We start from the raw sequence: 27,079 nt of genomic DNA on the forward strand, positions 1-27,079 counted from the left end.
ATCAACACACACTATGTGAAATAACAACAACAACAACAACAACAACAGTCCTACGGCGGAAGCAGACAGTATGAGCGGATAGGAAGCCCTGCTAAGGTCTCCTAGATAAAATCAAAATAGAAACTCAAACTTCACTCTGCCTACAACTTTCACACAAGTGCTAGAGCCGTTCAGAAATGAAAGTAAATAATTCAACTGTCAGCAATTTCCTAAACGTTTCCATAACTAAGTACAAAAGGGTTTATGAAAAAGGCTACTGTTATAAACTGTAACCCCCGAGACAGAGGCTGATATAGCTCTATATATATATATATATATATATATATATATATATATATATATATATATATATATATACATACATACACACACACACATACTTATATATTAAGGTCCTTCATCAGCTGTGCAAGCAAAATCTTAGTCGCGTGCTTTCAATTTTTTTTTATAAATGATGACACGAACTGACGTAGGATGTTCAAACATTATAAACCTTACCACAGAAATGTTTCCCTGTTTAAACCTTAACGCATTACGGCGGTGAGAAACGTAAATCAGCTCCACACAAACGCTGTCGCTTAACGATGACCAGCCTGATCCAAACTTCAGTGCGTTGCACGTCTTCGTATAATAATCACACCAACCCTCTCAATGTCACGTTCCGAAGCAAACTATTCTAGAGTAAACTATAAATATATGGGCTAAATTGCGTGTTCTATTCTTGACCGAGAAAGGTCGCAAAGTAGAATGCAGTTCGCAGAGCGTGCTGGACTGCGCTGGAGCCGCGTCCTCTCCGCTTGACAGGCGCGTGGACGGGGCTTGGACTCCTCGCCTGTTGATCCGATAAATAGTGGGGGCGAGCTTAGGGCTTGCGAAACACCGGCGCCAAAGAAACGGAGGCGAAATAAAAGCTGAGCTCCTAACGTGATTACGCCAAAAGAGCCCCAGTAAGACTCTAAAGTTCGCAGTCAGCGCACGCGATAATAAACACACATTAGTGTAAGGAAGCCAGTCCGCTGGATCGCTCAACGTCCAACGACTCAACCGTGGACGTTAGTTTGTTTACGGAGTCACACGCCGTATTATTGAAATAAAAGTACTTGGGACCGACGGAAAATATTCATGACGAACCAGACGCGCATAGATGCACGAGACCTACCTTGATAGGGCCTTTAAATCTGATGTCGTGTCGCTTAAAAGTACAGCAAAGCTCCGGATATCGCCCACGACCCAGAAAGGCGACCTCTCTGCCTGTCTGTCTTCACCAGTGCGTTAGGCAGCTTTCCATTCGTCTCTCTCTTGCGCGCGCTCTCTCGCTCTGTCCCCCCACTAACCGCCCACTTCCGGTGTTGTTTCTTGCAGTTTGTTAGAGTTCATAATTTATGTACGCGTAAATGTAATTTCTTATCGCTTACTCGCAGACGTACTTCTGGTGGCATATATGTTTTTGATTAATGTGACTTTTTATGGCTCACGTGTTGAGATTAAAGCGAATCTGTATTAAACGCAAAAGCAGGCAGTTAGAAGATCGCGAGGCAGCATGAGTGCTCGCGCAGGACTAGGACCGAGCTCCCCAGGGCGCGTGGACGTGCGGAACACGACTTGGTCCAAAATGAGCCGTAAACACACGTGCGGTACATTTGGAATATTGTACTCATCTGAACTCGTGTTTTAAGCATCACCCCCGACAAAACAGTTTACCCACTATTTCAGACCCATAATACGTTAGTGACAAATCCTGCCATATCCAAGCACGGTCGTTCAAAAATGTAGTTATCGTAAATGTTATTTCTATAACATTACATGCCGAATTATATTTCTAGAATAACATAAATTATATGTTCTCTCACCCTACGCACCATTGCAATTAAACTATAAATCAGACGGCTGTTATTCTTCTATTGCTGATCATAATTCCACAAATATCTTGTTTGTGTTTCTTATATTGAATGTTTGTGATATTCTCTGTAAACCTTTCCTAAAATACATTTTGACATCATTTTTTATCTTCAATCTAAATATGTCCAGTTTTCCTCAAACTGAAACGTTCGAATATTTCTTTTTTGCGTTCCAGAAGGCAGGTTGGCAGGATGCTTACTTCTATTTTAAACGGTTCGTTGGATTAACTTTGTGACAAAAACATAAACAAACATCGTAGCAATATTATTTCACCTGATAAACAAATAGCTGGAGCTCATTGAGTTAGGATATTAAAATATTTGCGTTTCAGAAACCTGCCTCGTGACCAGTAGGAGCGCGTGTTCTACAAGTTGTTTATTTTTGCGAATTTTCTTAACCGCTGATTCAACTTTACACAAAAACACAGATCTGGGTGAAAAGCCCAGAGGCGATATTATTACAACACACAATGATGGCGTGAGGGGTTTTCTGTACTGTCGTTTACAAACGTTTTGTATCCGAATGGACACGCGCTTAATACGACTTGACATATAAAGTGCTATCTGAAACGCATCCCCATGAAACTGCCGTAAAAATAAACAAAAAATGTACTAGCATTATACGTGTTCTTACTTATAATTCGTAACCTGGGGTAATTGTTTGATTTACAGATTTTAACTGTTGAACAGGGTCTGTAAGTAGCTCCTGGTGTTCTGTTGTTGATAATAGCTGAGCAGGCAGGAAGCGCCTAGAGCGATCCTAGGGTGACGCCGCTGGAGGCCAAACAGGCCCCGGAGGCTGTCAAATATCCATCTGAGCAAACAGAGAAATTTAAAATGCTTTCTTGCGCGACAAAGGAGGAAAATGTTAGAAGATGGAGAATGGGATGTGATTTTATTAATATTGCATCCCTACAGAACTATGTGGTTAAGATAACGGCATATCAAAAAATATGAAAATAATTTGGTAGTAATGACACAAGGCACGTTCATGTCCACAGACAGACAGAAAGACTGACAGGTGTCTAGACAAGGAAGGAAAATGAAAACAAGACTGTCCCAGCCAGGCTGCTGTTGTTGTTACACAAAGCACATTTTGGAGCGCCTTAAAGACTGGAGCCTAACACGCATGAATTCTGTGTTGATCAAACATTGATCTATGAAACTGCAGCTTTTCTGTTTTGAAATGTCCTCATTCTCTCTCTCTCCAACACACCCACACACACAATCTGTCCCAAGTACATATCTGTCTCTCTAAATAGACAGACAGACAGAGAGACAGACAGACAGATAGATAGATAGATAGATAGATAGATAGATAGATAGATAGATAGATAGATAGATAGATAGATAGATAGATAGATAGATAGATAGATAGATAGATAGATAGATAGATCTATAAATGTGAGTTATTAATTAAGTCACACTAGCCAACACTGATTGGAACTGACAGGCAGTGGCACGAACCACAAAGCATGAAAAGATCAAACCTGACACCTGCTGGCCCAGCTGTGTACTTAAGCCTGGCTGTGTTTGTGTGTGTGTGTGTGTGTGTGTGTTTGGTGAGGGGGGGCGGTCGAAACGTTATTACGCAATACGAACATCTGGTCAAGTGCTCCCTAGACGCCAGGCCAGTAACGCGACATGGTGCCATTCTGATTATGTTTTCCTCTTTGTTTTCTTGTTCCTGGTAGTAGGCGTCATTTCCATCCCGCCTCAGCAAGTGCTAATAAACTGCTCGTGCTAACAGGACTCCAGGCGCGTGACATGGCCAAATGCGCGCAGTGGCGTGTCCAAGATTCCATACATGGGGCGCTAAGAGGGATGGCGTCATCTAGTTATTAGATGACTGCATTTGCCTAATATATGATTTGTGCCAGTAAAATTAATATGTATAGCTTGACATTAGAGTACCACCCTATATGCTCAGTAGTTAATTCTATTCAAAGGGAAAACTCTGGACTATAGCATAAAATAAATTTACTTAGCTAACTGAATGTTGCATGCAGCTAACTGTGACAGAGCTAAAGCTGACTATACGTACATAATGGTCTGGTTTAATTAATAGGCTGAACAATGCATATCGTGCTGAAAAGCTCTAAATGTTGGAGCTGAGGCTAATTTTCGCTAGCATCAACACAGATGAGGAATGGGTCTGTACTCAGATCTGTGCAGAACACTATATTGGGGACATCTTTTAAAGTAGAAATGGAAAACGTATTACTCACCTGCGTCCAAGCACAACACTTACATACGAGGTCGTGATCTAACAAGCACGTTCACACAGATAGATGGCGTGCTGGAGTCGGCTACAAATACTTAAAAAATGCGAACAGAGTGCCTTTCAGACAACGTTTCTCAATAACATTGCGAAATCGGAACTAACTGGTCTAGTTCTCGCTGAGGGGAGCAATGCAGTCTGGACGCACGGGAGTGTAACACACGCTCACATATTTTGTTGTAGTGGGTCGATCTCGTTTCGTTTCTGAGTGCTTATACTGTACAGGAATTGTTTGCAATGGTAACGGAAGGCGATAGAAACATCTTGAAGAGCTGTGTGAAATAAATCCAGGAAATGACTAAGGGGTTTCAGGGGCCATGCAGAACAAACAGTCCGTCACACCGTCTAAAACCATACAGTTAACACCATACAGGTAACAGGTAGACCTAACCTAACACTAATACAGGACTATTCAGTCACATGTACATAAAACATTTATTAGATTACTTTTACATTCAAAATATGATTAGCCTACTAGGCTATAGTACGACGACTCACTTTGTTGATTCTAAGCATGAAATTAGATGATCGTGAACAGATTTTTTTTTTCATATTAGAGACAGAGATAGATTAGAAATAGAGATTATTTTGTGCGTGAATTCAGTATTTGTTTCGGTATTGACTATATGTTAGGATGTGATGGAATAATTTGCTTTTGTATTTAGTCGAAATCACGGATTATTGTGGTTGACAGCGTTGATGTCGAATTGTTCTGTTATTTGTGTCCCGAAGTCAGTTTGTCACTGCTGCTAACGCTGAAGTTACAGCGCGATGTGAGCGAAAACCACAGATGACGGTCAGCAATTCGCGCTCCCTCACAACCTACACAGGCCTTCATGGGACTATCTTTACCAACACTTTAAAATGTACGAGTCATTAAATCCCCTGTTGAGCGTCCCCCGCCAAACTTCTGCTGATCATTTTATGATTCAGAGAAACTACAGGAGCTTGCGAGTTTTACCACACGATCTGGTAGAGGACCAGTGAAACTCTTGAAGGGGTTAAAAGAAAATCTAAACGAATGTAATGAATTCCTATATGAATGTAACCAGATCCTGCTGTTTTAATGCAGTAATTATTTGAATTGCAGTCATATTGAATAGGTGTTCAGTAATCTGTAAAAGAATACGTTTTTAAAGTAACCCCCTTAATCCTATCACATTGCCCAAAAGACCGCTATCTGCACTCGCGCGCACGTGCACACACGCAGAGCCCGTGCTAGCAGCGGACAGCAGCGTTCCCTCTCGCGTGCGCTTTAATCCTGCACACGCTACAGTTACGGCTTTATGATAATACGATAACGTGAAGATATGATGGTATGAAGATGTGATGCATTTGCTGAAATGAGCACGCGAGGTAACGTAGCGTGTTCTTTTTTTAATTAAAAGTAAGGTTGGGCGCAGCTACTGTACAGAGAGTTTTGAAGTTTAAATGTACAACATGTGAAGAGCGGTACTGGGCTACAAAGCTCGCGTAGGCAAACCACCAAGGCAGACAGGCTATTAGAAACAACACTTATTAAAAGGGAGGGCATAGTCGCATTTTGTCATCCAGTTGAAACCAGTTTGAAATTGAAAATTTAGCTTTCTTTTCTTTCATTCTTTATGTAACCTTTACTACAGAACATTAAAGGCAGACAGACATGTACAGTTAATTAGCAGCACCATTAAAGCACATAAAAGGCTGATAAAATGTGTCTGGATTAAATGACATCAGTAAGTGAGATGTAATGATGAAGGTGTGCACCCTTCACACTACATGTGGTCTACCAGAGACACATAAACTGAGAGAAAAGCATACACAGAGGGAAACACAGAAAGACAGACTGAGAGAAAGACAGAAAGAGAGAGAAAGACAGAGAGGAGGAGCAGAGGCAGGATGATGGACACAAAGGCAGATGTCAGGGGGAAGGGGGGGGGGGGGGGGGTCTGGGGGTCTAAGGGAATCCAGCGGGTTGGCTGGGAGGATTGTCTGGGATAGACAGTGTACGGTACTCTTCCTCCAGTCTCAGTACAGTACAGACACAACACAAATCACACTGGAGCAGAACAAAAGCAGAACACAAAGCCAAATGTGATTGTTATACAGTCTCACAGTCATACAGTCTCACACTCTTTCATTGTTATACAGTCTCACAATGTCATACAGACATACAATCTTTCAATGTCATACAGTCTTACAATGTCCTGCAGTCATACAATGTCATACTGTTTTACAAATTAAATCATGGCATTTCTTATATTTTATGTCCACAAAACAACTGCATGAAAGAATAAAAGAATAAACAAACATAATAAATGGTTCTTGATACAGACTATCTTCATTCTGGTTGGTAGGTTACAGGAGACCAAAGCAGGTGGAGATTTTAGTAGGCAAGCTGACTTCAGTCCTGACCACCAGGATCAGGGACCTTCATCAAACACGGGTCTGTTCTGGCAAACAGGCACGCCAATAAACTTCACACTTACAACTGCAATAATTCAGAATCAGTTCTTTCTGCTAACGTTTCTGCAGGTGGTAACTTGGCAACCAACTGGGTAAAAATAGTACAGGATTATTTAATATAGTCAATCTTCTAAACATTTTACAATGTTAGTAGACAATCACATAAATGCAAGCTAACAAAGTCGTTACTGTTAGCAAAAGAAAGGTCACTAACATCTTGAAGGAGAATAGCTTTATGCTAGTACATTATCAGCTATGGCAAAAAGGATCCCAGGAAAAGGAGCAGCACCTTTTATAAGTGCAATATGTACATGAAGGGGGAGGAAAACAAATCAGTCTCCAGGAGACAGAAAGTTCCAGAAGGGAAGGTTGAGTGGGCGGAGCTGAGCGCAAGGTCACATGGGGGAGGCCACGTCCGAACTCAGCTCCATGTCCAGAGTGAGAGACTCTACGAGAACAAGACAAACCACAACACGCACGTAAGGAGTGTGTAGACAGACAGAACAACACACATTTAAGGAGTGTGTAGATAGTCAGAAAAACACACACACGTAAGGAGTGTGTAGACAGGTAGACAGACAGATAAGAAAACTATATTGATCCTGAGAAAAACTGCAGTGTTACGGTAGCAATAATAGCGTGTATTAGTTGTGTATTATTTGAGTGTACTGCGAGTATTGTGTTTGTGCATTGTGTGTAGTTTGTGTATATTGTGCGAGTACTTGTGTGTGTGTAGTGTATATTGTGTGTGTGTTTTGTATGTGTCTTCTGTGTTTGTTTTGTGTGGTGTGTCTCTCATATGCATGTTGTGTATATTATGTGTATGTGTGTACTGTGCATATATATTGTCTGTCTGTGTTGTGTCCACTGGGTGTATCGTGTGTAGCATGTATGTATTGTGCGTGTGTGTGTTACCGAGAGGTCCAGGGTTCGCCTCGTGTGTCTCATTTTGCATAAGAGAGTCGAGAGTTCGGGGAGACATAGGGAACAGGTCACTGGTGTTACCTGAGTTCGTTCTGCAACACACACATCCACACACACACACCCACAAACAGACTTAGATGAGCAAGTTACACCCACATTCCCTCCAGTAACACACACAACCACACATGCATAGATGGCACACTGTGATTAGACTGGTGAGTATGTCCGACTGTGAGGTAAATATCACAGCACTACGCATGCATCATAAACATTCTACACCTAATACACACACACACACACACACACACACACACACACACACACACACACACACACACACACACACACACACACACACACACACACACACACAATTACTAACATACAATTATTCATGTACACACAACACATAAAACACACAGTACAGATGTACATAAGGGTTTAACATGCATCTCAAACATTTGGAAAAGGACAGCAGTATGATGGTGTGGGACAGACTGCTGTCAGGACGTGAGGTGTTTGTGCAGGTGTTTGTGAGGTTAAACCCCTAGAGGAAGAAGCTGAACTTGTTGGGATATAAGAATGAAAATTCAAATGTCAATTACATATGTTCATATGAGCAGCTATGCATGCGAGTACACAGCATGTAAGAAACAAATATGTTAGGTTAGGTTATTGTAGCATTGAGGCAATCAGCCTGTGGCACTGCCTGGGAGTTATGGAAGCCCAGATTTCCTTGATGCTTGCCGTTAGCTCTTCTTTGCCGTTGGGTCTGGTGGCCCTCATTTTCCTCTTGAGAATACCCCATAGATTCTAAATGGGGGTCTCCCCTGTCAATGGGGAATTAAGGTCCAAGCATTTGGAGGAAGATGAGCGAGGAACAGAACCAAAACTGCTTGAGGTCCAGTGTGAAATATCCACAGTCAGTCATGATTTGGGGTACAGTATCTGGTGCAGGTGTTGGTAAACTCTGCTTTCTTAAATCCAACGTCACCGTAGCAGTCTACCAGAATGTTTTAGAGGACTTCATGATTCCTTCTGCTGAGGATCTGTATGGAGAAGCAGATTTCATCTTCCAGCAGGACCTGGCCCCTGCCCATGCCACCAAAAGCACTTGTCGGTGTTCTGTCGATTTTTCCTACCCATCGAGCGCTCCTACCTAGGCTTGCTGCGCATGCGCAAATCACTATTATGTCATAATTTTGGTGACTGGCTACTACACCCATCGATTTTTCCTGCCTCCTCATTTTCACACAGGCTTAAAACATGTTCATACAAACATGTAAATAATCCCATTTGCTTGTATTAATATTAATAACAATACATGAATATGCAAAATAAAACTTAATTTAAAGATTATCCTACCTTTTAAATGCTGATTTGCGCTACATTATGACGTTTCCATAAGGTAAACATACTCTACAGAGATACGTCTACAAATTAGCGATGCCCTCGGACACCGTAGGAAATATTCAACAGACACATCTATCAATATGCGCTACGGTAAGACATTTCGACAAGGTAGGACAAATTGACAGAACACCGGCCCTAAACCCCATTGAGAATCTATGGAGTATTCTCAAGAGGAAAATGAGGGCCATCAGATCCAAAAACAAAAAAGAGCAAACAGTAAGTATCAAGGAAATCTGGACTTCCATAACTCCCGAGGCAATGCCACGTCGCATCAAGGCAGTAATTAAAGCGAAGGGATTCCCAACCAAGTATTGAAGATTGACATATCATTTGAAAGTACCATATTTTGATTGATTTGATGTAATCCTCATTTATTTTTTTTCTGCAAAAACAGAAGTAGTTTGGGCTGATTTCTCCACAATATTCAAATTTTTTAAAATTCCTGTTTTTGTGGGTTTTATGAACTGGAAGCCCGAATTATGTAAAAATAAACAAATAAATACTTGAAATCATTTAAACTGTATAAATTGTATATTGTATAAATCTATAATCTATGAAAGATTAACTTTTTGAATGGAATTATGGAAATTAATAAACTTTTCCATGATATTCTAATTTTTGGAATGGGTCTGTATGTGTGTGAGTCTACAGTGGGTAACAATAATGTTAATCACTATAGCAACAATTGTGATTGTTACAATTAAGGGCAATATAGTAATGTTATTTTGAGACATACGGAAATAGGGGAGGGGGAGAGTGAGAGTGAGCGAGCGAGAGTGTTGCTAGCAGTGATAAAGTAAGAGAGAATATTAACATGGCTCATGAGAGTCCATGGAGCTCTGCTGAGGCGACAGACAGAAGCAGTGATGTCTTTTCCTAAGGAGCACGGTGGGCCACGCTCCAAACCAAATGGAGGACGCCTCCCAGGCTGCAGACCTAGAAAACCTTACAAAACCCAACAAAATATTTCCTGCATATATCTGTCAATTAAAGTACACGTCAAAGCTGAACCAATGTAGGAGTGAGAGGAAAGCCAAATCAACATAAATACAGAAGAAGACGGGACATATCCTGTATGATCTGAAGACCCTTGACAGCAGTGAGCCCACCTGGGGCTCCCACAGCACACAACCCTATTCACTGCAGCAGCAAAAGCCCATGGCCCAGGGGTCTGCCTCCTCCACTACAGAGCTTGAACACTAAACCCTGGAGTCTGAACCCAGAACCCTGGAGTCTGAACCCTGCCTGTATTATCCTGTATTGCTGGTTCCGACAGTAACACTGTGCTGATGTTATGTAGTCATGCCATGTGTAGCTACTGCATGGCAGACCAGCTACAGAATCATAACTGAAGAAGTGGTGATGTTGGATACATCTCCTGTTCCACACACGCCACTATGTTAAACACACACATACTGTGTTACTACACAGGTGTTTCTCACACACAAACACACACACACACACACACACACACAGATGCACACACAAACACACACACACACACCTCGTGCCTACCCAGGGAAGCTGTTCCCCAGAAGTTCACTGTCCGGGAAGTCCATGAAGACAGAGGGACACCTACGGAAAGAGGTCAGTTTACAGCCTGACACACACACACTCTCACTCTCTCGCGCACACACACACACACACACACACACACACACACACACACACACACACACACACACACACACACACACACACACACACACACACGCACGCACGCACGCAGATGTACATGTGTGTGTGTGGATGTGTGTGTAAATGTGTGTGCGTAGATGTGCGTGTGTGTGCGTAGATGATATTGTAGAAGTGCAAATGTAAATGTATGTGTAGTTGTGTGTCATGATGAGCGTGTGTAGATGTGCGTGTGTATGTTTGTGTAGATGTGTGAGTAGATGTGCGTGTGTAGATGTGCACGTGTGTGTATATGTGTGTGTGTACATGTGCATGTGTGTGGATGTCTATGTAGATGGGCGTGTGTAGTTGTGCGTGTGTGTGTGCATGCATGTGTGTGTAAATGTCTATGTAGATGGGCATGTGTAGATGTGCATGTAGATGTTTGTGTGTGTAGATGTGTGAGTAGATGTGCGTTTCATGGCATTGTGTCTTCAATAAGGGCAAACAGGGACTCATCAGTTGAAGTTGTATGACCAGTTTAACAGAGTGCACACACAGATCTGAGCAGACACTGCACACAGTAGTAACTACAAACCCGCCATGTGGAACTGTTCTGTGTGAACCCTTAAAAAAAATTACATCACACATCAACAAGCAAGTCTAGTGCTCCAGTGTGTGAATGACAACTATGATAGAAGCTCTGCCTGCTTTACTGTCCAACATTATTCTGCATCGTTTGGTATGGAAGTAGCTCCTTGTTTCTGTCACTATGACTACCAGGCTGAGAGGAGGAGGCATTGAGGACACAGAAGGTTCAGGAATACAGAAAAGCAGGAAAAAGTAGTGAAGAACCACCAATCACACAACTCCATACTGCACCTCCGATCACACAACTCCATACTGCACCTCCGTTCACAGAGCCCCATACTGAACCTGCAATTATACAGCTCCATACTGAACCTCCAAATCACAGAGCCCCATACTGAACCTGCAATCATACAGCTCCACACTGAACCTCCAATCCCCACACTGAACCTGGCCTGTTCTGCTCTTCAATCACACAGCCCCACACTGACCAGCTCTTTGGCTTTGTGTGTTGGCCCTTATTCTGGTACCACCTCCGCGTTTACAGAACGAAGAAAATGAGACACTACACACACACACATATACAAACACACACATGCACACAAAGTAATAATGGAGTAATAATGAATACTTACGGAGTAACACAAATGAATTTGGTCTTCAGATACGGCTGAATGGCTGGAGAACAAAAAACACAAAGTGTGAACACGGCACATAAGTCCCTGTAGAACAGGTAGAACATTCTCCACCAATGTGGAACATTTCTGTGACATGAAGAGTAGTTGTGATTAAGCCCTCTGCAGCTCAAACAGGGCTACAATCACACATGTGAAGGACCCAGCAGGGCTACGATCACACATGTGAAGGACCCAGCAGGGCTACGATCACACATGTGAAGGACCCAGCAGGGAGTGTTAACAATGTGGACAGGAGAAGCAGAGAGCGTTCAATGTCATACGTTTCTGGGCAGTGACAGAGACACCACATTTATGTTCAGTTCTTCTACAGTTACAGCTGGCCTGTCAGGGGCAGCAATGAGCCTGTGCCGCATATGCCATTAACCCCATTTAGACAACGCATGCGCGTAATTCAACATAATTTCTGATGGAGTCTTACGACATATGCTGCACAATTATGGCTGCCAATCTTACGCATGCGTGAGACATGTTGGTTATCCCAGTTCACTGGGTTTATTAACAATTAGGCGCCATGGTTAGCTAAAGTGCCACAGATAATGTTTACCACCCAAAGCCAAAGAAATATTAAATGTTTGCCTCAAACCACGATCAGCATTCCAAATATCGACTTCACTGTAAATCTGAAGTTACAGATAATTAGTTAGATAATGTAGCTTGAATACTACTGTCCAAGCAAACAATATTTCAAAATTAATTGCGTGTAGATTTATAGTAATTCAGATGCAGCTACCTAGATCAATGAAAACACTGCATAAATCTACATCTAGGCAGTGGCGGACTTAGCAATTTGGGGGCTCAAGGTGAATATAGCTAGGGGGCCCATCAACATTAATATGCGAGAAATAAGTTCAGGTTCACACTACACAATTTTAGGCTGGTTTTTCAGTCGCCGACTGTTTTTTGTAGATCACGGACAGAAGCTGTGGTCGGAAGCAAATCGGCGATCACTCGGCGCTCGCTCAGTCGTGTAGTGTGAACTGCTGAAAGACACTCGCCGAGTGGTCGCCAACTCATCGCAGACGACCGGCAGATATCTAGCATGTTTAATATCTAGCCCAGTCGGCGACTGTGAGTCAGCAGCAGCGTCTAGCTATATGGTGTGATTTTTGTTTCAATAGTTCCACAAAAGCAAAAGTAAATCCAAGAGCAGAAAGTATATGTTATGAATGCAAAACAGAAAAAAAATATATCAAAAGTATATATTTTAATATAATTGGTTATTTGAAACTTATTTTCGTTTGCATTTTGACAAGTTTTTGGTTCCATTGTTTTTGTTTTTTTGGATTTTCCCAATAAGGTCTTTTGCTTCTGGAATCTCTCTTTGCTTCTGCTTCGTTTTTTGCTTCTGACTTTTGGAACACATTTCACGTGTGGGAGGGTCTTAGATGAAGGCGTTCCTCTGCAATCTCCATTGGTCACTGATTCCGGACTGACACAGAGCTCTGAGACCGCCTCTGGGACCAAGCCACGCCCACCCCACCAGCTTCCCAGCGTTTTCAAACATAGCGGAACGCGGGGGTTCTGTTACACAGTAGCATGTAAACTGAGTTTTACCAATAAAGTTTATACAAAGGTTAACACTGACTAGAATCACAAATCTCCAAATGTCTGTCCAAATGTCTCATGTCTCGTGAGGATGCCTCTGGGCCTGGTCTCTCTTCTCCCCCGTTCTCCCACTTCGGTCACCTGCATTGTGCCATTTGTCTACAGTTAAGCCTTCCACCTCAAACTGTCCCAACACTGCTGGCTTCAGACAATTTTTTTTCTTTATTTCAAATTGATACACTGTGTTCACTCTCCCATGGGCCCACCACCTGTGGGAGAGGTAGTACTAGGGGTTTGGTGCATTGTGGATTGGGCGGTTGCCGAAGGCGAGGGCCTTGACGTACTGATCCTCGGTTACTGAAGCTGGCTCTTGTAACATGGAATGTAACCTCTCTGGTTGAGAAGGAGCCTGAGCTGGTGTGCAAGGCTGAAAGATGCCAACTAGATATAGTTGGGGTCACCTCACCATACATTTTGGGTTCTGGAACCATTCCTCTCGAGAGAGGCTGGAATTTATTATTTTCTGGAATTGCCCAAGATGAAAGGCAGAGGGCTAGAGTGGACTTACTTATAGCTCCCCAGCTCGCTGCCTCTGTGTTGGGATTTTTCCCGGTAGGGTTGCTTCCCTGCGCCGAGTGAGCTTTGTTCCATGACTCCATTGTCAATGCAGCAAACCGGAGCTGTAGCGGCAATACCCAAACCCGGTTGTGGACACCTCAGGTAAGGAAGGCCGTCATGCTGAAGAAAGAGTCCTATCGAGCCTAGTTGGCTTGTGGGATTCTGGAGGCAGTAGACGCTTACAGGAGGGCCAAGTGGATCGCGGCATTGACTGTCACAGAGGCAAAAACTCGGATGAGGGAAGAGTTCGGTGAAGCCATGGAAAGTGACTTTCGATCGTCTCCGAGAAGATTCTGGCAAACCGTCAGGCAACCCCTGAGTGGAAAGCAGTTCCTGAACAACACTGTATACAGTGGGGCTAGGGATCTGCTGACCTCAACTGGAGAAATCATTAGGCGGTGGAAGGAATACTTCGAATACTTCTTCTCAATTCCACCATCATGCCTTCCACAGAGGAAGCAGAACTAGAAGACTCAGATGGGGTTTGTCCATCACTCGGTCTGAGGTGACCAGGGTAGTTGTGAAACTCCTTGGCGGCAAGGATCCGGGGGTGGATGAGATCTGCCCTGAGTTCCTTAAGGCTCTGGATGTTGTGGGACTGTCCTGGCTGACACGTCTTTGCAACATCGCGTGTACATCGCGAGCAGTGCCTCTGGACTGGCAAACCGGGATGGTGGTTCCCCTTTTTAAGAAAGGGGACAGGAGGGTGCACTCCAACTATCGGGAGATCACACTCCTCAGCCTCCCCGGTAAGGTCTATGCAGGGGTTCTGGAGAAGAGAGTCCGGTCGATAGTCGAATCTCAGTTCCAAGAGGAACAATGTGGGTTCCGTCCTGGTCGTGGAACACTGGACCAGCTTTTTACCCTTGCGAGGGTCCTAGAGTGTGCATGGTAGTTTGCTCAACCAGTCCACATGTGCTTTGTGGATTTGTAAAAGGCATTCTCCCGTGTTCCTCTGAGATTCCTCTGGGGGGTGCTCCGGGAGTATAGGGTACGGGGCCCCCTGCTACGGCCTATCCCAGGGGTAATCAATTAAATCTTTCCGCGGTCCATTTTTGGCAGATAGCTCAGACCTTAGGTCCGGGTCCGCGGTGGCGAACGAAAGTTGTTGAGTTGTTGAGCGGGGGGGGGGACGTAACACTCAAATGGGTGGTGACCGTAACACTCGTCTGAAAATAAATTCTCCGGTTTAAAATATAGTCTCCCGTTAAAATTTTTTTGGCATTTGGGTCCGTATCCAGTTAATCGGGAATGTGATTGGGTCCGGACAGGACGGCGTTCGGGTCCGGATCCGGACCGCGGTCCGCCATTTGGTGATGGCGGTCCGCCATTTGGTGATGGCCTATCCAATCCCTGTACAAACGGAGCAGGAGTTTGGTTCGAATGGCCGGCAGTACGTCAGACTGGTTCCCGGTGGTAGTTGGACTCCGCCAGGACTGCCCTTTGTCACAGATTCTGTTCACAACTTTTATGGAGCCAAATGGTGGAAGGGGATCGGTTTGGTGGCCTCAGGATACCACATCTCCTTTTTGAGGATGATGTGGTCCTGTAGGTATTATCGGGCCGAGACCTACAGCTCTTGCTGGATCAGTTTGGAGCCAAGTGCAAGACGGCCGAGATGAGAATCAGCACTTTTAAAACTGAGACCATGGTACTCAGTCCGACAAGGGTGGAGTGCCCTCTTTGGGTCGGGAGTGAGTCCTTGCCTTAAGTGGAGTAATTTCAAGTATCTTGAGTTTTTGTTCATGAGTGAGGGAAGGATGGAACGAAAGATTGACAGGCGGATCGGTGCTACGGCTGCAGTATTGCGGACGCTATACAGGACCAGTTGTGGTGAAGAGAGCTGAGCCAAAAGGCAAAGCTCTCAATTTACTGGTCAATCTACGTTCCCAGTCTTGCCTATGGTCACGAGCTCTGGGTAGTGACCGAAAGAATCAGATCGCGAATACAAGTGGCTGAAATTAGTTTTCTTCGTAGGGTGTCTGGGCTCTGCCTTAGAGATAAGGTACGGAGCATGGTCATCCGGGAGAGGCTTGGAATACAATTGCTGCTCCTCCACGTAGAGAGGAGACAGTTGAGGTGGTTCAGGCATCTGGTCTGGATGCCACCTGTGCGCCTCCCTAGGCATGTCCAAATGTGAGGAGACCCAGGGGAAGACCCACACTGGAGAGATTATATCTCACGGCTGTATTGGAAACACCTCGGTATCCCCCTAGATGGGGCTGAAGAGCTAGAAGAGGTGGCTGGGGAGAGGGAATCCTGGGCCTCTTTGCTTAGGCTACTGCCCCCACGACCCCGATCTTTATAAGCGAATGAGAATGGATAGATGGATGGATGGGCACTGTGTTCACATGTGCAGCCTCTGATCTTTTTTTAATAATCACACACCAAATCACTTACATACCTGCATTCTCATAAACTAACAGACCAAAATACTAACCTGTTAAATGCTACCACACTGTCGGACTAACTTACTCCAGTCTGCAGTGATTTGTGTGTGTGTGTGTGGGTGTGTGTGTGTGTGTGTGTGCACTCTTACCACATCCCGGCTCGGGGAAATCTGCGTCAGGCTGTGCTTCAGGCCGGCAGTATTTTCCAAATGCTTCCTCCTTGGGGATGTCGGGGAAGAGGTAGACCAGCGGAGAGACCAGGATGTTGGTGGCATCCATGATCTTGTAGCCCATGATGATCTCAGCAAAGGACATACTGTTGAGCTGCTGCTTAGTGTAGGGCTCCACAGACTGGATCTGTGTCTTACCTACACACACACCCACGCACACATATGCACATGCACAACAAACATACAAGTACAATTGAAATGAGTCAATTCTCTCTCTTTCTTGTCCCAAACCCACCAAAACACACACACGCGCGCACACACACACACACCATTGATGTCTTTCTCCACCCAGGTGAATGTAATGCCCCCCTCTTTGCTGCTCTCACTGAAACGCAGCAGAAAAGTCCCAGGAGGCTTTGGGCTCAGGATGGCTCTCTCTCTCTCCTTACTGATGAAACCCATGATATACCTAACACACACAGAGCACAAGTTAGTTACATTTTAGGCAGGCTAAATGGATGGAGTGTGTGTGTGTGTGTGTGTGTGTGTTCATGTGTGTCTGTGATTGCGGGCATGTGTGTCCGTCCGCCTCACCCCTCATTCCACAGAGCCAGGATGTACTTCTTCACCAGGTCAATGATATTGTCCAACCACACCCAGAACGAGAAACCCTTTCCCGCCATGTTTTCCTATAGAACACACCCACACACACACAGTTGCAGTAGACAGCAGACCTTGCAGTGGGCCAAGAAAAGGAACAGAAAACAGAAACTTACTTTACAGAACTTGGCCCAGGTGATCTGGCAGCCGGAGTAGTTCACACATGGACCTGATGCACAAGGAAGAATGAAACACACACATTACACACACGCACACATGCACACACTCACGCACACATGCACACACACACACACACCGAGCAGTTTCTCAGCGAGGGTGGTGAGCTGTTCGATGGTCAGGCCCCGCTTGGTTGTGGAGGAAAACTGCCAACTTAGCACTTCAGCCACCTGATCCCACGTGCCCACAGGAGGTTTCGTGAAGAAGTTCACATTCTGACAGGGAGACAGAACCAGTCAGACAATTCTTACTGGGAGACAGAATCAGTACAGACAATTCTAATTGGGAGACAGAACCAGTCAGACAATTCTAACTGGGAGACAGAACCAGTCAGACAATTCTAACTGGGAGACAGAACCAGTCAGACACTAAACTCAGGTGTCCACAGGAGGTTTGGTGAAGAACTTCATGTTCTGGCAGACAGACAGCACAGGTCAAACACCAAATAGCCCTGCAGACAAACCCCAACACAGCTGCTCACGTCCCATCTGCCCTCCCATCTGCCATGACCACTGTGGGGCGACAGCGCAGGGTGTATATTTACCTTTGGATGGTTGGTCAGCATATTGTACCACAGAATAGATGCCCACGCGTTTGGCATCTGACAGATGTTAGAAATGACGACAACAGGGAGAGAGTGAGTCTGTAAGGAGAGAAAGAGAAGCATTCCTGATGTTGAAATAGTCAAATGTTCCTGAAATCAAACTTCACAAGTGTGTACAATGTTAGTGGTGTTACGTGAACTAAAAACCTGTTTCAAGGAACTCATGTTAACCTGTTAATTGCAGATGAACATGGATCAAACCACAAGCTGCTTTAGCAGGTCTAACAGGACAGGGCTTCTGTCTAAGTGAACACTCAAAGGGCATGCTAACAACTTGCAGGTCACCAGTGAAACATGTCGGAAAAACTGAACTGAAAACAAAATGGATAATGATCCAAGAAGACTCACTTTAACAGCTCAAAATGTGGCAAATCAAAACTCCCAAGAATAGGAAGTGCTTTCAGTGAGATGTGATGTCTGGCCACACTGTTGGTATATTGGTATATCCCGTGTCACACCAGTGAGCAGTGTAAACAGATTCCGCCTAACCTGTTTACTGTGTTTATGTTAAATCCATTAGTGATGTAAACACATTCAGCCTAACCTGTTTACTGTGTTTATGTTAAATCCATTAGTGATGTAAACATTCAGCCTAACCTGTTTACTGTGTTCATGTTACATCCATTAGTGATGTAAACACATTCAGCCTAACCTGTTTATGTTAAATCCGTTAGCAAGCTTTATGGCACAAGACGTCACCATTTAGCTAAGTGAACATCTCCATTTTTGTGAAAGCATGTACATTTTTGGAATGTCAATTGCATCATGGTAATCCTTGCAGAATGACGCATGAATCTAGCAGCACCTGCTAAACACATTCAGCAGTCTGTCAATCACAGACCTGGATTAACCAATCAGAGCCATGTGCACAGGGCCGTGGACTCTTTAGTGCTCTGCCGTCACCTTATAGTGTGTGCCATGGCAACAGCTCTCCAAAAGACTTCATTATAATTCTGGTGAGTGAACCAGAGTGAACTCCCAGGTGTGTAATAAACTTAATGACCCATCATTTAAATATTTACAGAATTCACTGCAACAACCCAATTGAACCCAACTGTCTTTGATTCTGTACCCAGTTGCTCAGGCATGACCTGACACAAGTTCTGATCAACAGATCTGCTACACCACGGGGAGAAATGACACCTCCCACTTTAACAAGCACGTAGGCGTGAGACTCTTAAATTATCCAGTTAATGGAAAAGCACCCGAAGCCTAGACTTAGACAGAGTCTGCACTGTGTGTGTGTTTGTGTGTGTGTCTGTGTGTGTGTGTGTGTTTCGCTCTCCCACCTCCAGGTCAATCTTGAGGCCCTGGTGATACACCTCAGTCTCAAAGGTGATGAGGTGAAGTTCCTCAGTCACTATCAGGGAAGCCTACAGGTAAGAGGTCAAACCCATCAGCTCTTTCTATAGCCATTAATCAGTAATCATATACCACATCACCAATCATCACAGCAACAGATGGTGAGATGGTGTGGAGATACTCACATCAGTGTTGGTGCGGCCACCGTTCCCACATCTCTGCTCCCGTAGAGTCTACAAGACACAATCAAGATTATCAGGATTAAACTGATACACTCCCATTCATGAGTGGGAGTGGGTGTGCCAGGATTAAACTGTTCAACGGGAGGATCAGATGTAAAGGGCTGGGTAAGACTAAAGATCTACACTAATCTACTATTTTCAGTAAATTAAATAAATAGATCCATTAAAAAAAACTCATTAGGCCTAAGTGAAAGATCTCTATTAAACTCCCATGATGCACTGCAGGTACTTACCAAATGTTTGAATTCGGCCGACAGACTGCCATTATTAGACTCCTCCATGTTCATCACCTTCGTGTTCGTGCCCAGGATGTTGAACTTGCGTGACCTGCATGAAGAATAAAAGACATTTCATCTGTATATCTGCATATCTTTCCCCACACATTTTCTCACACACGATGAAATGTCAGAATCAGAATATCAAATCCTAACAGTTCAGAGGAATGCTGAGACTCACCCTCTGATGGCCGCCACCTCACTCGACTCTCTGAAAGAAAGAAAACGGACAACAGGAAAAGTTAATCGGTCTGTGTGTGCATCGGTCAGTGTGTGCATGTAGGCTCTCATTTTGTCAGGATGAAAGCTCAACTCACTTGTCAATGCACACTTTGATTTTGAGCTGGTAGTTCAATTCTGGGAACTTTACAAGTAACCTGAAACAGAAACCAAGAAACTTTACGCATAACTGTGCTGTGAATCATCTCTGTGGCTACTGCCTGATGTGTGTAGTGGGGGGTCTCACCGGACTTTGTTGGTGAACTGCACCCCCGTCTTGATGACCAGAGGCCTGTCTGGGTGCATCGGCATGCAAGGTTGCCTCTCCACTACAAAAGCACTGCAATGACACAAATGCACCACAAGTCATATGTGCCTCTTGTCATATAATGGACTGGTGTGATTACCTTAAATTTCTTCTTTGATTCTGAGTGTGTGCATGCGCGCCACACCTTTTCATGAGGTTGCGGAACAGGTCTACGATCTTCTCCTCGAGAGCTGGGCGGTGTTGCACTATGGGGTCTCCTTTATACGACACCTTCTGCTGAAGCTCCTCCAGTTTCTTTATCTGCTGCCTGATCTGTAGCTGAGACTCAGCGAGTGATGTGATCCTGACAGAGACAGAGAGCACCAGAGACACATCATTAAAATGACAGAGACATACAGAGAAAAGGTGAGAATGTGGACACATGGAGTGTGTGTCCCATAACAATGCAGACGTGTGTGTGTGTGTGTGTGTGTGTGTGTGTCAGAGATGTTCAAAAGTCGCAAAATACAAGTCCAAGTTAAGTCATGAGTCTTTAGGCTGGAGTCCAAGTCAAGTCTCAAGTCAATACCAGGATAAGCTAAGTGACTTAGGAGATGGAAAATAACTATTTTATATATTACCTTGGTAGCTCCTATTGTAAGCTTCCTCCATTATCAGTCACTTCCACGTATTGTGTATTTTCTGTGTCTTTTATCACCAATACCATTGAGAAATGTAAAAAAAAAAAAAGTAAGCTCCCATCTTAGAATGATATTTTAACTTTATTTTAGCAAAAATTACATCATCTTCTTCTTTCGGCAATTCCCATTTAGGGGTTGCCACAGTGGATCAAACTCCTCCATCTGGTCCTGCCCTGAGTGTCCTCCACTGACACACCAGCCACTCCCATATCCTCTACCACTGCATCCATAAACCTCCTCTTAGGTCTACCTCTCCTCCTCTTGCCTGAAAGTTCTATTCTCAAGACCCTCCTACCAATACCTCCTACCATACCTCCTACCTACCATACCTCTCCTCCCTCCTCTGTACATGTCCAAATCATCTCAATCTCGCTTCTTTGACTTTTTCTCCAAAAAAAGGATTAGCTGATTAGCTAAAAAAAAGGATTAGCTGATCCTCTAATACAGTGGTTCTCAAACTTTTTAGACAAAGTAAAGTACCACCAACTGTCAAACGAAAAACCTCCACGTACCACCTACCTTGTTGACGGGGGGGGGGGGGGGGGGGGGGGCGGGGGCGGGGTGGCGAATGTAAATTGTTACCGGGAGGATGTAAAATGGACACGAATTAAGTATTATATCACGATGGTTGGCGCCAGAGCGAACTAGTAACTCATTGAATCATAGATGTGGATCAGAGGTAAATAAACTAGATTTTTTTTGTCGACGTGAGAAATCGGATGTGTGGCGTGTGAAGACGGTCAAATGCGTGTGTCTCACGCATTTGGCAACCCTGCTCATTACACACATATGTTATAATGTCAGGGTTGTCAACTCTCACGCATTGAGCGTGAGACACACGCCATCCACCGGCAATATAACACTGAATCTGTGTCCATTTTACGTTCGGCACCCCCCCCCCCCCCGCTCAACAACTTTCGTTCGCCCCCCCCCCCCGCTCAACAAAACACACTCGCCACCCGCTCCAGGTTAAAATCTCACTCCAAGCGAACGTCAAAAGTTGGCAACCCTGTAATGTAGTTCTCCTGTAGTTCGTGTTGGTAGTGGTTGGTTTACAGCACAAAAAGTCTTCGTGCGACATGCCCTCATACTCATATCGCACGTAAACGAGCAAGTTGGCTAAATCTGCGACATCTATGGATTCATCTAACTGCAGTGAGAAGCATTTACTCATTTTAATTCTCTCGGTCAATGTTTGTCTGACGTTGTCCACCATTTCATCAATTCTGCGAGTGGCCGTGTCGTTTGAAAGATGAACCAAGTCGAACTGTTTAGCGACATTTTCTCCGCACATAATACGAGTAATCCCTTTTAGTTTCTGAATTTCAGGACTTGTCATAATTCTGTTTTAATAAAAAAAAATGTGTTGTGTAAAAAAAAAAAAAAACCTCAAAGCATCTTTTATTTTCCGAGTTCATCTGGCGTACCACCGCGGGGTGCTCGTACCACAGTTTGAGAACCACTGCTCTAATAAATTAATTTCTGATCCTATCCTTCCTCGTCACTCCAAATGAGAATCTCAACATCTTCATCACAGACACCTCCATCTCCCTCACCTGTATCTTTGTCAGTGCCACTGTCTCCAGTCCATACAACATAGCAGGTCTCACTACTGTCCTATAGATCTTTCCTTTCATTCTAGCAGACACCCTTCTATCACGGAGAGCAAAAATCACATCTGAAAACTATATAAATATCATCAACAACTGTGTAATTCCGTGTGCTCAAAACCATATAGAAAGCATCACATAGAAAGTTTACCTTCCATGCCGGTTATTTGTCTTGGTGTAAAACGATCTTAAAGTGGTGGCCATATTGGGGGACAAACATCTGTTATAGAGATACTAGCGTCAAAGTAAACAAAAATATTATTACGGAAAAAAGTTCTCAATAATTCAAATGAGTCGTGGACATTATTGTATACATGCATCACTCTTGCAAAACAATAATTGTAAAAAGTAAAAGTACTTTAAAAAAAAAAAGAAAAAGAAAAATACTTAAAATGTTGATTGTCGGTTGTTTTGATGTTTGTTTACAAGTGGCCATTACGCTAATTGGGGCTACTAAGCTAGCTGTAATGACCAAGTCTCTAACGTAAACTAAACAAACCCACCCAGTGTGTTTTATATATTAACTGTATTCAGGGTTCCCACACCTTGGTTAATATCAAATTCAAGGACCTTTCAATGACTTTCCAGGACCAGCTTCCTCAAATTCAAGGACTGCACCTGGCACCATTAACCTACTGTTACCCCTGAATATGTTGTCAAAAAACGATGTCAATTCAATGCAAATTCAAAAGACCGAATGCCATTTCAAGCCATGCATCCTGAAGTGTTCTGTGCATGACATTAAGCGCTGATTAAACGAAAACTTAATTCACACTCAACATGACTGGCAATTTAGCAGTGGACCTGTGAGAAGGTGACATTCACATAAAGCGGCTACACATACGTTAACTACATACAGGAAACACTAGCTTTCGGTGCTGAACAAACAAACAAATTTCTCTACAGGAGAATGACCAAAATGGTATCAAAAGAAAGAATGTTAAGTTTGAGATTAATCGAGTTTCTAGTGTCCATGCAAAAACTTTGTGAATGTTGACATGAAAAAACAAACACTCCTGGAATTCATCTTCTGACTGACAAAAGGTACATGAATCCACATAAAGTTTAAATCTTCTTTCAAGAAACATGGCTACAGGACAGTGGGGAACCGTCAGGGCCCTCTATGCCCTCTCAGAGGGCCTAAAATATTCTCAAAACATTATATATATATAATTTATTTTATCTACTTACAGTTTTACAATCGACATCTAAACAATTACAAAAATATAAGCAAATCAATTATTCAACCGTGTCTATTCAATCTGTGTTGGAAGGTGAGGGGTTAAGTGGAAGCCTGTGAGCCTGTCTCCCCCCCTATCAGGACTGTGATGCCCGCTGTTCGTTTACAGAGGGCCTGGCAGTTATAATTCAGCGCAATACCAGTTTCAAATGACCGTAAAATTGACCAATCATATCTTCCCTCTAACTGTGCGTTCACACCGAAAGCGATAAAATCGTTCTCCGTCGCCGAGTCGCCAGCATCGCGTCGCGTGTCCAACATCGCCGGCATGCAGCACGTGACAGATATGCAAATCACGTTTTTTAAAGCAGGACGCAGTATTTATTTATTTTAATATATTGATGACAGGACACAGTGTGTGTATAAAACACATAGTATATAAACCTAAAATGTTTATGTAATTTTTTTACTTTTTACCCCAGACCCGAAGATCAAACAGGAATAAAAAAATCATAACTAATAATAGGGTATATGCTAATTTATTGCAGATGTTTTTTAACAAATGAACAGTATTCCCTCCAAAAATAAACATTTTGTACTGTAAATAAACAGTGACACCTCGTAAAGTGCGGGACATCCAGAGACTATGGCTGTGTTCGAAATAGACTACTACATACTGGATACTGCATACTGGACTCAGTATATACTGGATACTGCATACTGGTCCTCGTAGTAGTATGCAGTACAGTTTCCAGTATGCGACAAAAGCAAAGCACACTACGGGGTCACGTGAACGTAGCGTTGCATGATGGGATGCAGTACACCACGAAGATAGCTTTGTTCGCGTACTGGAATATTTTGCGGAAGTAGTAGGTCATCCGGGTATGTTTCGCGTACTGGAAAATTTCATTTTGGTCACATACTGCATACGACATACTGATTTGGGGCTCGATCAGTATGCCAGTAGTATGTAGTAGACTATTTCGAACACAGCCAGCCACTATCAATCTCTCCTCCATTTTGCAATCGGAACAAATAATCAGTAGGAACCAAAGTCAGAGGTGTGGTTTCGGAGGAGGGTGCAAATATACTTTCTGATTGGTAGTCGCCGCCGCGCATCACTGCTCATTTGCATAAAGTTGAGCCGAGCTCAACTTGTTTGCGTCGCTCGATTCGCTCAATTCGCGTTGCGTCGCTCACTCTCATTGAAAATTAATGACTTCCGGTCGCCGTGTCGTTCTCGTCGCTTTCGGTGTGAACGCACAGTTAGTGGGCGGGCTTAACTGTATGATAATTTCCGCCCGCTGTGGCGACGCTAGCTGTCGTTAGCGTACCACCGCTAGCTAGTTTAGATTCAGTCCTGACATCCTCATTTACATATTCCGCTTCCGAGAACCACGGAGCTGTGAACCTTATTTTGTTTGGAAACTTACTTTGCTTAATGCAGTTTATTAGGAGAGGAAAAAAAATTCGGGGGGGAGGGGGGTGTAGCGGGCCCAGGTTTAATGGTCACGGTTCGCTACTGCTACAGGATATATCTTATTTATTATTTTGAAATGAGTCTCTTTTACTTTAGAAGATATGAGCCATTTGACAAGCCATTGTGGTTTTATAATTTGTATTAGGATGTTTCTTGAAAGAATCTCTACATCTTTTACATCCTTTACATCTTTTGTCTCATACCATCAGTGATTAACTTAGTTGACTTCAAGTGTAATAAGATTGTCATTCACTTTTAACGGGCATCGAAACAGTCAACTCTGAATATAAAATGACATTTTTGATTAATTGAATTAATGCTAAAGGAATCACTTTGCAGACTTTCTTAAAATCTTTATAAGTATCATATCAGATTTACATTTACGGCATTTGGCAGACGCCCTTATCCAGAGCGACTTACATTTTTATCTCATTTTTTATACAAGTGAGCAGTTGAGGGTTAAGGGCCTTGCTCAGGGGCACCTCAGTCATGGCCTCAGGTCTGGGGATCAAACCCACGAACCTCCGATCACAAGACCAGTTCCCTAACCACCAGGCCATGACTGCCCCTATATCAGGTCATATTTTATGACAATATGATGTATGTGGAATAATCTTCCTGCCTCTATTCGGGACTCAGACACAGTCTCATTGTTTAAAACTCGATTAAAGACTCATCTGTTTAGTTTGGCCTTTGATTAATCTGTTACATAGTTACTACATCTCGTATCTTTTCTCCGAGGTTCATCTGGAGAGTAACATTGCAGTCGGAGCCTACAATACCAGCATCGCTGCTCATGGAATGAAAGCCTGGCGTTCATCAACAGACATTTACAGTGACAATATCAAAACCCAGAACTTTCATTTTTACCTTTACTTAGTCTGATTGTGTGATTTGTGTGTGACTTGTGTATTTGTCTGTATTTTGTGTAATTTGTGTGTTAACGGGCCGCCCAATGGAGGATGGGTTCCCTTTTGAGTCTTGGTTCTCCCGAGGTTTCTTCCTAATCCCCACCATCATAGGGAGTTTTTCCTCGCCACTGTCGCCTTTGGCTTGCTCATTAGGGTTCTGGACCCATAGTATTGTTAACCTTTTAAATCCTGTAAAGCGCTTTGTGACAACATGTGTTGTGAAAAGCGCTATACAAATAAACTTTGATTTGATTTGATGTATGACAATATTTATGACAATTTTATGAAACATTATGACAATCTTTTTCATAGCAATCTTTTGTAAATATTGACTTCCTACCAATTGTGCCCTATTATTCCTTGACTGCGGTCTTCATCCATGTAAAATTTAAAACCCCCCAAAATATTCAAGGACCTTCAAGGATGGCTGTCTTTTATGCCTGTTTTCAAAAACTTTCCAGGGCCTTGAACTTATTTTTTCAGATTCACAAACTTTCAAGGATTTCAAGGACCCGTGGGAACCCTGTGTATTGGCTAGTGTACACTAAACAAACCTATCTGGCTGTGTATTAAGTGCTTATGAAGTTTGATATGGTCTTTCCAGTGTCCTGCTTGCAATAAACGATACGCTGCGTCCCAAATCACCGAAACAAAAATAGGAAATAATGGCAAAATAAACACACAAAGAAAGCATTTTTCTATAACTCGCACACAGCGCCTGAATAAAGGACTGACTCTTATTGTTCATGAGTCATTTTGGACGAGTCCTGGTCGAGTCGAGAGTCATTAGGGACGAGTTTCAAGTCAAGTCTGAAGTCTTTTTGTAGGTGACTGAAGTGTGACTGACTCGAGTCGCTCACTCGAGTGCTCATCTTTGACACACATGC

General features: G+C 43.5%; 2 protein-coding genes across 7 annotated transcripts in view; both read right to left on the reverse strand.

The window, feature by feature from the left end:
• The window catches only part of stat5a (signal transducer and activator of transcription 5a), an 82,330-nt gene extending 76,938 nt beyond the window's left edge, over positions 1 to 5,392 (reverse strand). The window contains exon 1 of one of the 4 annotated variants that reach the window (XM_076995558.1): positions 4,127 to 5,392. The gene's annotated coding sequence lies outside the window, so the exon portion shown is untranslated. Of the gene's footprint in view, positions 1 to 498; positions 757 to 1,159; positions 1,313 to 4,126 lie in introns of those variants that run through there. The other 3 variants (XM_076995560.1, XM_076995556.1, XM_076995559.1) reach the window with 3 other exon arrangements.
• A 149-nt stretch (positions 5,393 to 5,541) lies between these two features.
• The window catches only part of stat3 (signal transducer and activator of transcription 3 (acute-phase response factor)), a 36,050-nt gene continuing 14,512 nt past the window's right edge, over positions 5,542 to 27,079 (reverse strand). Inside the window, exons 8-24 of one of the 3 annotated variants that reach the window (XM_076995552.1) lie at positions 20,516 to 20,674; positions 20,311 to 20,403; positions 20,162 to 20,221; positions 20,026 to 20,055; positions 19,803 to 19,896; positions 19,513 to 19,560; positions 19,315 to 19,398; positions 17,966 to 18,064; positions 17,501 to 17,636; positions 17,361 to 17,413; positions 17,179 to 17,273; positions 16,914 to 17,053; positions 16,564 to 16,782; positions 11,799 to 11,841; positions 10,477 to 10,536; positions 7,540 to 7,640; positions 5,542 to 7,072 (exon numbers count right to left, since the gene is read on the reverse strand). In XM_076995552.1, coding sequence (XP_076851667.1) covers positions 7,020 to 7,072; positions 7,540 to 7,640; positions 10,477 to 10,536; positions 11,799 to 11,841; positions 16,564 to 16,782; positions 16,914 to 17,053; positions 17,179 to 17,273; positions 17,361 to 17,413; positions 17,501 to 17,636; positions 17,966 to 18,064; positions 19,315 to 19,398; positions 19,513 to 19,560; positions 19,803 to 19,896; positions 20,026 to 20,055; positions 20,162 to 20,221; positions 20,311 to 20,403; positions 20,516 to 20,674 — 1,567 coding nt within the window. In that variant the 3' untranslated portion in view covers positions 5,542 to 7,019. Of the gene's footprint in view, positions 7,073 to 7,539; positions 7,641 to 10,465; positions 10,537 to 11,798; positions 11,842 to 16,563; positions 16,783 to 16,913; positions 17,054 to 17,178; positions 17,274 to 17,360; positions 17,414 to 17,500; positions 17,637 to 17,965; positions 18,065 to 19,314; positions 19,399 to 19,512; positions 19,561 to 19,802; positions 19,897 to 20,025; positions 20,056 to 20,161; positions 20,222 to 20,310; positions 20,404 to 20,515; positions 20,675 to 27,079 lie in introns of those variants that run through there. The other 2 variants (XM_076995553.1, XM_076995554.1) reach the window with 2 other exon arrangements.

The sequence above is a fragment of the Brachyhypopomus gauderio genome, chromosome 2, assembly GCF_052324685.1.
Source record: "Brachyhypopomus gauderio isolate BG-103 chromosome 2, BGAUD_0.2, whole genome shotgun sequence".
Lineage (NCBI taxonomy): Eukaryota > Metazoa > Chordata > Actinopteri > Gymnotiformes > Hypopomidae > Brachyhypopomus > Brachyhypopomus gauderio.